Source organism: Lissotriton helveticus, chromosome 3_1 (assembly GCF_964261635.1).
Source record: "Lissotriton helveticus chromosome 3_1, aLisHel1.1, whole genome shotgun sequence".
Taxonomy (NCBI): Eukaryota; Metazoa; Chordata; class Amphibia; order Caudata; family Salamandridae; genus Lissotriton; species Lissotriton helveticus.
Genome location: NC_136061.1, coordinates 1,536,431,070 through 1,536,445,087, shown reverse-complemented (window position 1 = coordinate 1,536,445,087; position 14,018 = coordinate 1,536,431,070). Strand labels below are relative to the sequence as shown.

The 14,018-nt window shown below is 47.7% G+C and overlaps 1 protein-coding gene across 1 annotated transcript in view; it reads right to left on the bottom strand.

Annotated features, from left to right (window-relative positions):
• Window positions 1-3,098: 3,098 nt before the first annotated feature.
• DDX6 (DEAD-box helicase 6) overlaps window positions 3,099-14,018 on the bottom strand; it is a 222,894-nt gene continuing 211,974 nt past the window's right edge. Inside the window, exons 13-14 of the mRNA XM_078682219.1 lie at window positions 7,593-7,775; window positions 3,099-7,106 (exon numbers count right to left, since the gene is read on the bottom strand). Coding sequence (XP_078538345.1) covers window positions 7,600-7,775 — 176 coding nt within the window. The 3' untranslated portion in view covers window positions 3,099-7,106; window positions 7,593-7,599. The remainder of the gene's footprint in view (window positions 7,107-7,592; window positions 7,776-14,018) is intronic.

Below are 14,018 nucleotides of genomic sequence, written 5' to 3'. Positions count from 1 at the left end.
CGGCTACTCAGCGCCTTCTACAAAACATTCTGCCACCAGGTGGCCCCGATTCTACGAGACCTCTTCAACACCTTTGACCAACCAGGTGCAATCCCTGCAGACCTATTGGAAGCGGCGATATCGGTTCTACCTAAACCGGGCCATGACCACATACAGTGTAGCTCCTACGGACCGATCTCCCTTCTAAATATTGATCTTAAGCTCTATACTGGAATTCTGGCAAACAGATTGGCATCGTACATGCAGCAGTTAGTGGAACCTGACCAGGCGGGCTTCATCCCCCAACGACAGACCAGCGACAACACCAAAGGAGTCCTCCATCTCATAGAGGTAGGGTCTCGGACGAGGCCAGGCTGCATGTTGCTCACCATCGATGCCGAGAAGGCCTTCGATAGGGTACATTGGCCCTATCTAGAACTCATGCTGCGGCGATTCGGTATAGGGGAGACTCTCTGCAACCGCATACTGAATTGCTATCGCCAGCCTAACACTACGGTTCGGGTTAACGGGCACACCTCCCCGCCTTTTCCAATAGGCAGGGGCACCAGACAAGGGTGTCCTCTCTCCCCAATCTGGTTTGCGCTCTACATGGAGCCGTTGGCGTAGCGGATCCGGCAGCATGACCTCATTAAAGGGATCAAATTCGGAGGAGACATACACAAGATTAGCTTGTATGCAGATGACATTCTGCTCTCCCGGACAGAACCGATGCAATCTCTTAGGGCCCTCTTTATTGAGCTCCGTACCTTCGCGATAGCATCCGGTTTTAAAATTAATATAGAGAAATCAGAGGCCCTGAACCTATCTTTGTCAGCGGAGGTGCTCGCCGAAGCCAAGGATGAGTTTGATCTGAAATGGTCAGACTCCACGATCCCATACCTGGGAGTCCTATTAGCCCTGACCTTGCAGGCTACCGCAGACACCAACTATACCAGGCTCCGCTCCCGCCTCAACGAGGACCTCAGGAGATGGAAGCGGCACTCACTCTCCTGGCTAGGCCGGATTGCTGCCGTCAAGATGACCCTGCTGCCGCAATTCCTTTACGTGTTCCAGACCCTCCCGCTACGCCCCCCCAATGGGTTGGCTCCAACGAGCGCAGTCTGATTTGGCACGCTTCGTCTGGAACGGTCGCCGTCCGCACTTCAGGCATGCGATCGCAACCCCCCCCCCCCCCCCGAACACGGCGGGGTAGGGGTACCTGATCTTACTTTATATTACCAAGCAACACAACTTCGCACCCTGGTAGAATGGCACCAACTAGAGTCAGGTAAAAATTGGCTCTTTCAGGACCAGGCAGTGGCTGCCAGACCCCTCCAGGTAATCCCGTTCCTGCCTCGTTGCCATAGGCCCCCCAACATATATGCGTCACAAATCACAAGCACGGTCCTGGAGGTGTGGGACAGGGTGGCGGTCAAACATGGCCTTACTTCGTTCCCCTCCCCGATGACCCCGCTCTTCGATAACCCCGATTTTTCTCCAGGCCTGGATCCCAAGGTGTTTGCAGCCTGGAGGCGCACGCCCTGCAGGGACTTGGGGGATCTGTTCGACCTGAACGGGATCCTTCCCTTTCACAAAGTGAAGGAGAACTATGGCATATCGGAAGCGGATCACCTACCCTACCTGCAAGCTAGACACTGGGCACTACAGCCAACAATCAGACCAGGCGCACAACGCTTTCTCACCTCATACGAAGAGTGGTTATGGACGCGCACCTCAGATAAGAAACTGATTTCAGACCTATACCAACAACTCCTCCTCACCAATAAATACACATACAACGCAGGGAGGGTCAGGTGGGAGAGAGACTTTGGGAGACAACTTACACATAAAGAATGGGGAGGCATATACCACAGGGCCAGGCACTCGGCCTATCACACCAGGCTCACAGAGACCCTGACCAAAGTGGCCACCTAGTGGTACCACACACCAGAACGCTTACACCACTGGGATCCCAACGTAAGTGACCGTTGCTGGAGGGGCTGTGGAGAACTCGGCACGTTAGAACACTTGTTATGGAGTTGTGACCACCTGCAGCCCTACTGGAATTCCATCCTGGATGAGATAGACTCCCATTTAGACACTCAGCTTCCCAGCCTATGTTCTCCTCGGGCTTCCCAACACACTAATGTATCCCTTAAAATCCAGGAGGGGAAGACTTATCGCGATAGCATTAGGGGCAGCTGTCCAGAACATTGTGGCGCACTGGAGGACCACACAGCCCCCCCCCCCATACTCCGGCTGGTTACACAGATTGTGGATGATACTAGGGATGGAGAAGTTATCACTGGCAAAGGCGGGACGAGGAGAGGAGTTTGCTGCACTCTGGCGGCCGTTTCTGACCTTACTCACGGGAGAATTCAGGGAACTAAGCTGTCCCCGGAAACCTGCGCTTACTGCGTCTAGCAGACGCTCCAATTGAAGAACCCAAAACTCAGCCTCGCAAGCGAAAGACCCAAACTGAGGTTTAACGTGCATCCTCACATCTGGGACCGAGGGCTGTCTTATCACACTTTGTTTTTCTTTCTTCTTGCTTTGCTTAAATGGACAAGGAGGGGGCGGGGTGGGACGGGTGGGGGGAGGAGGGGGGAGAATTCGAGACCTATATTCCCTGCGGCTGGAACCCTATCCAACGGACACTGATCACATTTCTACTGCCTCACACTTGATGGGGGTTCCTTGCAAGTGGCTCAGCACTGATGTACCGAATGACGAAAGGTCTCTTTGTTTTTCCTGTTTTGATGAAAATAATAAAAGATTTAAACCATAAGCTACAACTGAAAGTTCAGCACATGCTGAGAACTAAAGTGAGAAGACAGAAGGACAGCTGGAACAGGGCTTTGCGATGCATTGCGCCAGCAACTCAGGCTCCAAGTTAAGACTAAGTCATTTGCAAGGTACAGTCTTAATTGGTCATCACCCAAATCACTAAGGAAAATGAAAGGCTAAGACTAGAGTAACCATTATAGCCAGCTCATTTTAACAGTGTGAAGGTAAGTTCGGCAGAGTCTGACACCACATTCAGTTGCTTTTTCAAGCTGTGTATGTAAAGAGTGTAAATGAAATAAAGCACCTTGGTAAAAATACACAGAAACATGTAAGACTGTCCAGTGGGTTTTTATTGAGCAAACAATCAAATAAATTCAAGTTTTTATCATTCATTTCTGCAACTCATTCTTCACGTGGCTACCTGCTTTCAGAAGCACACAAGATGGACAAAACCCCAAAAGAAAACTCCACCACACTGGACTAAGTAGCCAATTGTTAATTAGCAGAAGGCCAATTCTTTGTTGCCAGTTTCACCCTCTCCCTTGATCCCCACCCTACCCACCCCACGACCCTTTGTTTCAGACTTGGTGTCATACCTGTACTCTTTAATGACACTGGTGGCACAGGTTATTCCCAAATGTCAGACTTATCAGTTTCATTTTACTATTATTAGGGTTGAACTTTTTTCTTTAACGTGCCAATTAGCCAAACAATTAAAAAAATGGAACAGGGCTTGTCCCAATCTGGGGTTAATGCTACTTTTGAGTTATTTCCTTCCCATACCACCCCCCAATCCCAACCCTACCCCACACAGCTGGTTAAAATACAGTGTCTGTATCTCAGTTCAATCCCCACCACCCCACCCTACCCTTAAACCTTTGCCCGCACAAAGATCCATTAGCTATCCAAGCAACTGACATTTATGGTAATCTGGATTTCAGAAATTGAATGTTAACTATTTAAGCGGCACCACAATCTTTGGCTTCCGTGGCACTAACTTTGAAAGTATGCTTTCTAGTGGGGCAAATGTTGACTACGGTCAGCTGTGCAAGTGCCCATCAAGATACAGAAAGGCCACAAAACAGGATAGGAAACCAGTCAATCCTGTTTAAAAATATGCAACTTTCGAGGAAAAGTCTAGGAATTTTAAACAGGTTTGAAATTTGGTGGCATTACTTGTCTTGATCTTCAAAAATGGTCAATAATAAAATTTGTGTATGTTCGTGTTGACCAAAGCAGAGTTCAGGCTGGTGCAGGAAAAAGCCCCTCATTAAATTTAGCCTATTACTTGAACAGTTAATTACTACTTTGTGCGAGCCCCTCCCACCAAATAAAAAGGCAGAATGAGATGATTCAACACAAACTATCCATATGCTAGTAGACTGATGTTAAAAACCACAGCTGGTCAGTTCTACAAAGCATAGATAACAAAAAACAAAAAGTAGCTGCAAAGCAAAGATGCTCCCATCTCATTCTAACATTATAAAATATAATACCCAACCACCCACCACCCTGCCAGGGCATTCGCCTAATTAGTGGAATTAGATTCCAAATTTTGAGAGGTTTTGATCAGCCATTTCAACTGTTGGTTGTAGACAGCCAACAGTTTGGAATCAAAGAACCCATTGTGAAAATCACAGATGCAATGTGTTTGACGATAATTCACATTTTTGGCCGGCACCTTCATGTACCAGTGAAAGACCAAGGTTAAACCAACTGCACTGGCCACTGGGTCCTGTAAATTAGCATTTTAAAGGGCTGAAACTGGAGAACATGAAATAAAGAGTAAATATGGCTGAACGGGAATAAAAAATAAAATAGACCAGGGTAATCCCAAGTCAGTTTAGAGCATCTTTTTGTTTGCAGCTAGAACAATTAAGACAGGCCTCGGCCCCAGAGATTCCTGCCCTCAGAATATTAAACCATTTCAATGGTGGACTGGGTTAATAACAATCGGAGGCCTAGCTAAAGTAATACTTCAATATAGTTTAGATTTCTGGTCAGTTCTGTGCTTGAAGAGCATCGGAGAATGGCACCAGATAAGCTTCAGTTCCAACAAACTGCACACAATGCCTGTTGGCAGCCTCCAATGCCTTCCCAAACAGACCATGCGCACAGTCACAAAAGGTACAACAACTTTTTAACTATGATCATTCCTCTTTGAACACCACAATTTAAATAAATCGGCCGCAGCACTAGAATATTCTAATTTTGGTCAAATAATTCACTGCTGAGAATACCCCACCCACCCTCCGGCCACACAACAAAAGATAATTTAGTACCTGCCATATTTCAATCCTGCAGCCCTACTAATGCTTGTGTACAGCTTACATTTTTACTTGAGCAGCGTTTCAGAACACATTCTTTGCACGCTGAAATGTCTTGTCAAGAGGCACCCATTATTTTGCACATTTTTTTTGAGGTCTGCATTTTTTGCGCGCCTCTTAAAATGTAAAAGGCATAAACAAAAAAAGAACAAAGGGAGAACAGAAAGAAGCATGCCTTATTAGGGTAAGTGCATACTGTGCACCAGTATTTGCAGACTGCTTTATCGAGGTGCCTCTGGAGAGACAGCAGTTGACCAGGGAAAATGGGGGAACACCAATAGAATTTTTGTCTCACTCTTGTTGCCTGTACATCAGGCCAAACTTCGAGCATGTTGGGAGGGATACAGTGTAATGCAACACAAACGCACAAAAAGCTATTTAGTATGGGAGGCAAAGCAACAACGCAGCTCAAAGAATAATGAAACTTTTGTGGAACTGCTGGTGCTGGCAGGGACAAGAGGCACACCCACTAAGTAAATCCCTGCTTCAATCAACATTTTAAAGTTTGACGAGCGTATAATGGTTGCAGTTAAGTTTAATCGAGCAAAACTTTGGTTTAAATATGCTTCGTGAATAAGCTAGAATTGGGCAGGCATGCCTCGCCACTGCAGCAAAAGGAGTTAGATGCAACTGCAGCAAATGTGTTCGCCTCACTTGTTTCAATGTAGATGCCACAACCTTGTTGCAAAGTTACCCATCTTTCGGCAGTCTGGCTTTCTCCACAAAATTGCATTTTAAGAATAAACACAGCACATACTTTAAACGTGGATTTGGGCTTCTACGTAGGACCTGCTTTCACCATTTACCAGTATGCCCCCAAACACTTCTTTGGCAGTCTCACTACCAGCCCACCCCTGGCAATAACCTTAAAAATCAAGCCACAGCTTTAAACCATGTTTTCCAATGTTGGAGAGCATTTGTGCGTCTAGTGTTGCAAAAAACTGAGCCCCTCTCATTTGGGGCTGCTGACAATCCTTTCATAATTCTCCACCCCCAACGTATACAAATCTAGGAAAAACTCAAAATGGGGGCTGGGGCAAGAAAATATAGCCAAATATTTACAAAGTTTACAAGTATACACATTGACGTTTGTTTTCTCCTGGTGGGAACTTGCCAGAAGAGGGAAAAAACGTGCCATGGCTGCATTTGAAGACTAATGCAAGTGCTTGAGCCGATAATCCAAGGCGGACGCAAGTCAGTCTTTAGTGTTCCGCATAAGGGTCCTAACAGCTCCTTCTCAAAAACAAAAAACAAAAAATTGAAAGTTATGATGTCCTTTCAGATCTGGAGTACTGTTTTAATGAGCTGAGATGTGCTGAAGTGGATTTCTGGTAATAAGTACATGAATTTATTTACACAGCACGTGCAACACGCAGCATAACATCAACTCCTCCTCAAACCGGGAGCATGGGCAGGAACAAAATTAAAAACTCCTGTTGGACAGATGTGTCAGACTAACCCTGGTCTTGGACCATTTCAGGGGAGGCAGACATGAATCTACCTGAAACGTGCAAGACAAGTTGCTGAAGCTCAAGGGAGTACATCCGTAGGGTGATCTTGCATGATATCATGGCATAAGGCACTTTGCACGAAGTAACAAGCTCTAAAGCTTTATTTAAAAATAAAATTAACCAGAGGAGAGGTTGATGCACACCAAGTTTGCTGCTTGCGAACACAGATGCTGCTTTCGCGATGAAAAGCTGTGCTGATAGTCTTTTGTCCAAGAATTTTTTCCCCCTCTTCCTTCCGGCAAATAGGTTTCCATAAAAAAGCAGTTAGTGCAACTAATGTTCAGTCAGCACACAGTGCAAACGAGAGTTGGGACAAAGCAAAGATATTCCTTCTGTGAAAAATCCAGGACTTCAGATTCATGTCCCAGATTAAAAAAAAAAAACATCTTCAAAGTTCGAAACCGACAAGGAGACTAAACCCCGCAGAGAGAAAACTGCAGTCAAAGAAACAAGGAGTCGGACAGTGAGCAAAAGACTTCAGCTTCGGTGGTATCGAATCTGCCTGCAAGATAGAAAGGTGTTGGTAAATCACCCAAATCAGATAAAATGACACAAAAATTCAACGCCATTTATAGAACAAGAATCCAGTATCAACGTCCAATATTAGCTTGCCAATTTCTTTTTTTAAACGGATAGAGGTAAGTAGTGAAAAACATAGTAACATGAAACATTTACCTTTATCGAAACTATCGCATTTAGTGAATCTTGGGACATGTTACAGCCCAATTAAAACCAACCGTTACAGCCCAACTGAAAGACAACGAGCACAATTATTTCTCACAATGGGTAGGGCTAGATCAGAAGTAAAAACTATTCAAGTAGGGTCTTTACTTGCATTGTCACATCTGTCCAAAACATTTGTAATAGGACAATACATTAGTCAGTCTTTAGAGGAGATGGGTTTAGAAAACTCCAGACCCTCCGGTCAAACGTAAGCACTACACCCACTATAAACCCTGTTCTAGCTCAGACAAGCCAACAATCTCACCTGGTGGCTATGGTTTCTCCTCATCCACAGGTTCACTATGATATTCAGCCACATACAGGCTCTTGTCTATGCTGCCGGGGATGGGCTTGATTTCTGTTCCCAGTTGCTCTTCAATACTTTTCAGGTTGAACCGATCATCATATGTGATCAAGTTGATGGCAAGCCCAAGGTGACCAAAACGACCTATAATAGAGAAAAAAATAAAAATCAAGATGGTGGAAACAGAGCACTCAGGTTGGTTCAGTGACCAAACAAGAGCAAGAATTAACGCTATGAAAAATAGATGTAATGAAAACATTCACTCTTATTCGTCGAGGGTATCCAGCCTAAAATAGTAGCATTCATGGCCTCTTCTGAAAGAAAATCTTCGGTAGTCCAAAAGGAAACATCCCAGGGCACATTGTGCAAAAGAGATTGTAAGAAGGTTTATAATTTGCAATACAAAGTTTAGGAGTTTGCGTTCACTACAGCTGTGAACCTATAGAAAAAGCTAGAGCATTTACAGGTCATTAACTTTCATCAGCAACATCTCTTTAAAGTCAAGAACGTGGGGAATGGTTAAATGCTTAATCTGGTATTTACTTGAAGCAGCATTTCGCTTCTTTTGCCTGCTATGCCACTCTAGACTGACTTGCTACATGCAAAGCAACCCCAGTAGAACACTACAGTCCAAACTGTCTGGTCATGGCATCTCCAGATGGCAACAGAAGCAATTCAAGACCAGTCTTGGACTGATTAAGCTTAGTCAGTGAGGTATAGTTCGATTCTTTTGGCACTGAATATGGGATCCAAGTCTGCATACTTACTGGAACATGGGTCCTGTGCTGCGTCATTGTAATCAAGCTATGCCTCGCTGATTAGGCCTAAATAGGCTAAAACCGGTCTGGGTCACTAGTGCCAACATCTGTAGGCAAACTGGTGAACAGTTCAGGCTGGACTTTCTACTGGGGCCGGGTTTCCACCTTCATTGTACGGATGTCCTTAATACAGTTTTATGTATAGAGGAAAGATTAATAGGAGCTTTTACATAACAGTGCTCCATCTCGAATATCTTTAGATGCAGTCGAGAGCTTCTCACTCAAGGGATCTTCAGTTATATGCTTTTAGAGAATGTGCATCACTGAGGACAGATAAGGGACCACCAGAAAAGCTGTCTGCGAATATCCAAGTAGCAAGGCCTATTTGTGAACCAGCATTCACGTTGCAGCATTTGTGAAAGATGTATATTGCTTTATGCCAGTGGAATCGTTCCATAAACAGTATGGCAGGAGCCTTTCCTCTCGCAAATTGTTAGATAACCAGTCAAATGAACAGACTCGAGAGAAGCTCCAATCAGACTGGCAAGCATTGAATATGCTACTTACCAGTATGCATCTGTTCTTGGCATGTAGGGCTGCTGACATTCATATCTATAGCATAGATCGCCGCCTAGTGTTGGGTCCGGATGATTGCACATTGTTGTCCTGGAAGAGTCTTCGAAGTATCACAAGATAGGTGGCTCCTCCCCTGGACTACAGTGCGCATGGGCATCGACTCCATCCCCAGATTGTTTTTAGCCATTGTGGCGAAGATGGAGTGTAACAGTGTGAGCGATGACCATGCTAAGAGTAAGTTTGAATTCTGCTAAGAGTAAGTTTGAATTCTGCAGCCGCTACAGGCGCCGGGGAGGAGGGCGGGCAATATGAATGTCAGCAGCCCTACATGCCAAGAACAGATGCATACTGGTAAGTAGCATATTCAGTTCGAGGCATGTGGGCTGCTGAATTCATATCTATAGCATAGAATGTATAGCAGTCCCTCCATTAACGGCGGCCGCCTGTGCCAGCTGCAGACGTTTGAAAAAGTGTCTTAAGAACAGCCTGCCCCACAGCTGCTTGCTGCTTGGAGTGCTTAGTGTTTAGTAAATGTGTGTGGTGTAGACCATGTGGCTGCTCTACAAATGTCTTCCAAAGGGATATTACCAAGGAAAGCCATGGAGGCCCCCAACTTGCGGGTGGAGTGGGCTCTGGGGGGGGACCGTTAAAGTGCGCTTAGCCTTGTGATAGCAAATTTGAATACACTTAACGATCCACCTGGCTATACCTGCTTTGGAAATGGGGTTGCCTTTGTGCTGGGCCGAAAAAGGCAACAAAGAGTTGTTGTCTTCCTAAAATCCTTGGTCCTATCGATGTAGTACATCAAAGCTCGTTTGACGTCAAGAGTGTGGAGCATTCTTTCGGCTACAGTCTCTGGGTTTTGAAAGAACGCGGGCAGTTCAATTGTCTGATTGACATGGAACTGTAAAACCACCTTAGGAAGAAATTTAGGGTTAGTGCGCAGCACCACCCTGTTCGAGTGAATTTGTATGAATGGCTCTTGGACAGTGAGCGCCTGGAGCTCACTAACACGGCGCAGAGATGTAATGGCTATTAGAAAAGCCACTTTCCATGTTAAAAACTGAACCTCGCATGAATGCAGAGGCTCAAAAGGTGGGCCCATGAGCCTGGTGAGGACCACATTAAGGTTCCATACAGGAGCTGGCGGGGTCCTGGGAGGGATGACCCGTTTCAGTCCTTCCAGGAAGGCTTTAATGGCAGGCACTGAAAACGGAGAGATGCTGCCTGTTTTGGAGATAAGCTGCTATGGCGGATAAGTGTATCCGAATGGAAGCATATGCCAGCTTGCATTTGTAAAGATGTACCAAATAACAGATGATGTTGTGAGTGGATGCATCTAGTGGGCTGATGTTGTGTTCTGTATAGTAAATGACAAACCGCTTCCATTTTGCTGCATAGCAAGCTCTGGTGGTGGGCTTTCTTGCCTCCCGTATGATATCCATGCAGTCGGGAGGCAAGTTACGGTAGCCAAATTCTAAGACTTCAGGAGCCAGATCGCCAGGTTGAGCTGTTGCGGGTCTGGGTGCTGAATGTCGCCATGGCTCTGCGTCAAAAGTCTGGGCGTGAGGTGCAGCCTTTGATGCGGTACCACGGAGAGTTCTAGAAACGTGGTGTACCATGGTTGGCGTGCCCACGTTGGAGCAACCAGGATGAGTGTTGCTTTAGCTTTCGTGCCACCAGCAGTATGAGAGGTGCTGGGGGAAAAGCGTACGCAAATCTGCCTGACCAGTTCATCCATATCGCATAGCCCATCGACTGTGGGTGAGGGAACCTGGCGGTAAAGTGTTGGCATTTTGCGTTTTCCCTTGTGGCGAACAGGTCTATCTGTGGATGACCCCACTGCTGGAAGTACGGGTGGAGTACTGATGGCTGTATCTCCCACTTGTGCATATGGTGGCTGTACCTGCTGAGCAGATCCGCCATCTGATTGTCCTTGCCCGGGAGGTGTTCCGCCATGAGGAAGATGTTTCTCTGAATGGCCCACTTCCACATGCTCTGAGCCAGATGAGACAACTGTGGAGTGTGTGTACCTCCCTGCTTCTGAATGTAGTACATGGCTGTCATGTTGTCCGTCCGGATCAACACGACTTTGTTGCACAGATGTACTCTGAATGCCTTCATCGCTATGAAGATGGCCATCAGCTCTAGGTGGTTGATGTGCATCTTTCGTTGCTGCGGTGTCGACTGAGCCGTGGCCGCCAGAGTATCTATCGTCGCGCCCAGATACTGCCGCACATGGGCTGGCTGAAGTTGCGATTTGGGATAATTCAGTGAGAATCCCAGACTGTGAAGAAGGTGAATGGTGTGGGACATGTTGGCGGCGCACAGCTGGGCCGACTTTGCTTGGACAAGCCAGTCGTCCAGATAAGGGTAAACGGGAACGTTCTGCCTTCTGAGGTGCGCAGCCACTGTCGCCAGGCATTTTGTGAACACCCTGGGCGCCGTGGTCACTCCGAAAGGAAGGACCTTGAACTGATAATGCCGACCCTGAATGGTGAATCTGAGGTATTTTCGGTGTGATGGATGCAGTGGAATGTGAAAGTATGCATCCTTGAGATCCAAGGTTGCGAGGAAGTCTCCCTGGTTGAGCAACGGAAGAACTTGCTGCAGCGTCAGCATGTGAAAGTGTTCTGAGAGAATATACTGGTCTAGGGGTCTGAGGTCCAGAATGGGTCTGAGGGACCCGTCCTTCGGGATTAAGTACAGGGAATACACTCCTGTGCCTTCTTCCTCCATCGGCACGAGCTCGATTGCCCCTTTTTGCAGCATGACAAGTACCTCCTGCTGCAATAAGTGCAAATGCTCTGTGGACATAGGACGGTGTTTTGGTGGCATGTTGGGTGGAGTGGATGTTAACTCTAGACAATAAATGAACTGGATAAGTTTCCTGACCCACCTGTCTGTGGTGATGGATTTCCAGACTGGCAGGAACTGCTGGAGTCTCCCCCCGACAGGTGTTGTGTGGTCGGGGGGCAGGGGCAGGGCGTCACTGTTTGGTGGTGGCAGAGGAACGGGAGTTGTTATTTCCACGGCCTCTGCCTTTGGCACTGTTGCCCCGATAGCCGCCTCTACTCTGCTTGGTGTAAGAGGACTGCGCCCCACTTTTAGTGTATTGCGTTTGCTGGGACATCTGGTCTCTGGAAACACCTCTATTGCCTGAGCGACGAAAAGTACTGCCCCGAAACTGTTGGGACTGGAGAGCTCCCATGGACTTTGCAGTCTCTGTATCCTTCTTTATTTTTTCCACTGAGGTATCCACCTCAGGACCAAACAACCTATCAGGGTTGACCGGCTGATTGAGGATGGTGGTTTGTATCTCCGGCTTGAAACCGGAGATTCTGAGCCATGCCTGACGTCTCAACATCACACTGGTGTTAATGGCCCTGGCCAAGGTGTCCGCCACGTCCAGTGCACATTTAATAGAAGCGTTGGAGATGAGCTTCCCGTCCTGAATGAGCATTTCCGCCGCCTCTTTATACTGATCGGGTAGATGTTGTAGCAGGGTCTCTAGTGTCATAGTGCGCCCTGTCATATCTGGCCAAAAGTGCCTGAGTGTTTGAGATATGCCAGATATTGGCTGCTTGAGCCGCCACCCTTTTCCCGGATACCTCCAGCACTTTAGATTCCTTGTCTGGGGGAGGAGTATCACCAGTGGTTTGCGAATTCGCCCTCTTCCGGGCATTAGAAACGACCAGAGAGTCCAATGGCAACTGGCCCTTGATGTAGGTCGGGTCGCCAGGTGCCGGCTTATATTCTTTTTCAATTCTAGGGTTGACCACCCTGGCACGTGTGGGTTCTTTAAAGATGTCTGCAGCATGTTTGAGAACCCCTTTCAACATTGGGAGAGTTTTGACAGTTTTTTCTGCTGTGGAAAAGGTATCAAAAAGGAAGTCCACGTCAACAGGGTCAGCGTGCAGCTGGACGTCGTGGTTTGTAGCTGCCCTCTCAATGAGAGCATTAAATGCCGCAGAATCCTCAGTAGGAGAGGTTTTGACATTATACACCTGAGTGTCCGGGGCAGTTAGCGGATCCCCCTGGGTCCCCTGCATCTGCCCAAGAGTCCTGGTGATCCGCAGGATCAGTGTTGGCAGGAAAGTTATACTGTTCGTCATCACCTTCCCAAGCCTCCACATCTGAGTAAGTGGGTGAGGGTGTAGCAACTCTTGGAGTCTGTGGAGCAAGTGGCTCAACCAGAGCCGGGTAATCCGTAGAAGGCTTTTTGCGCTTCAAAGGAATCGTGTAGGACTCCAAAGGCTGCGTCGCCGTGATCTTTCTTTTGTAGAGGGTAAGTTTACCGGTGTCGGCGTCGATAAAGTGTTCCGACTGCTACTCCATCAAGGGTTGTCGATGCTTCAAGCTCCCACGCTGCGGAGAAGGCTTCGACCCAGCAGACCCTTGCACGGGCGCGTTGGTGACCGACCGTGGTGCGAAGGCCTTCGGTGCCACCTTAGGCGGCAACGTAAACAGGAGTGGCGTGGAAGACGTTGGCGTTTTGGCAGCCTGCTTCGAAGTAGAAGCATCCTTCGGATCGACCGCGGAAGCCTTGTTCCTCGTGCGTTGCAGTGAGTCCGACACCTGCTTTGTAAAGGAAGCGTACGGTTTCGTCAACCCGACAGACGTCCTCGGTCCACCAGCGTGTGAAGACTCGAGCGTCGATGTCTTGGACTTGCCCGGGTGAGGTACAGGAGCAGCTTTCTTAGGTGCGCAGTGTCCTCCCTCCACGCCGACGGCCTTCTGCGCTGACTACTTCGGGTCGGCGGCCTTGACTCCCGGGGTTGGGGCCCCAGTCTTCGGCTTGACGCCCTTGTTCGATTTTGGATCGACGCCCTTGACCGACTTTGGCTCGACGCCCTTGGTCAATTTCACCGGGTCGACAGCCTTCTTCGGCTTCGGCTGCCCCGACATAGCGGAAGACGAGGAGGCGGCCAGAGGGACAGACGTCTTCTGTTTCGTTGGCGTTTCAATCACTTTCGGTTTCGTCGACACCGAGGGTTTCACTTTCGGTTTCATTTTGACCACCGGCGGCTCCGCAGAAGTGTCCGTAGCAGGG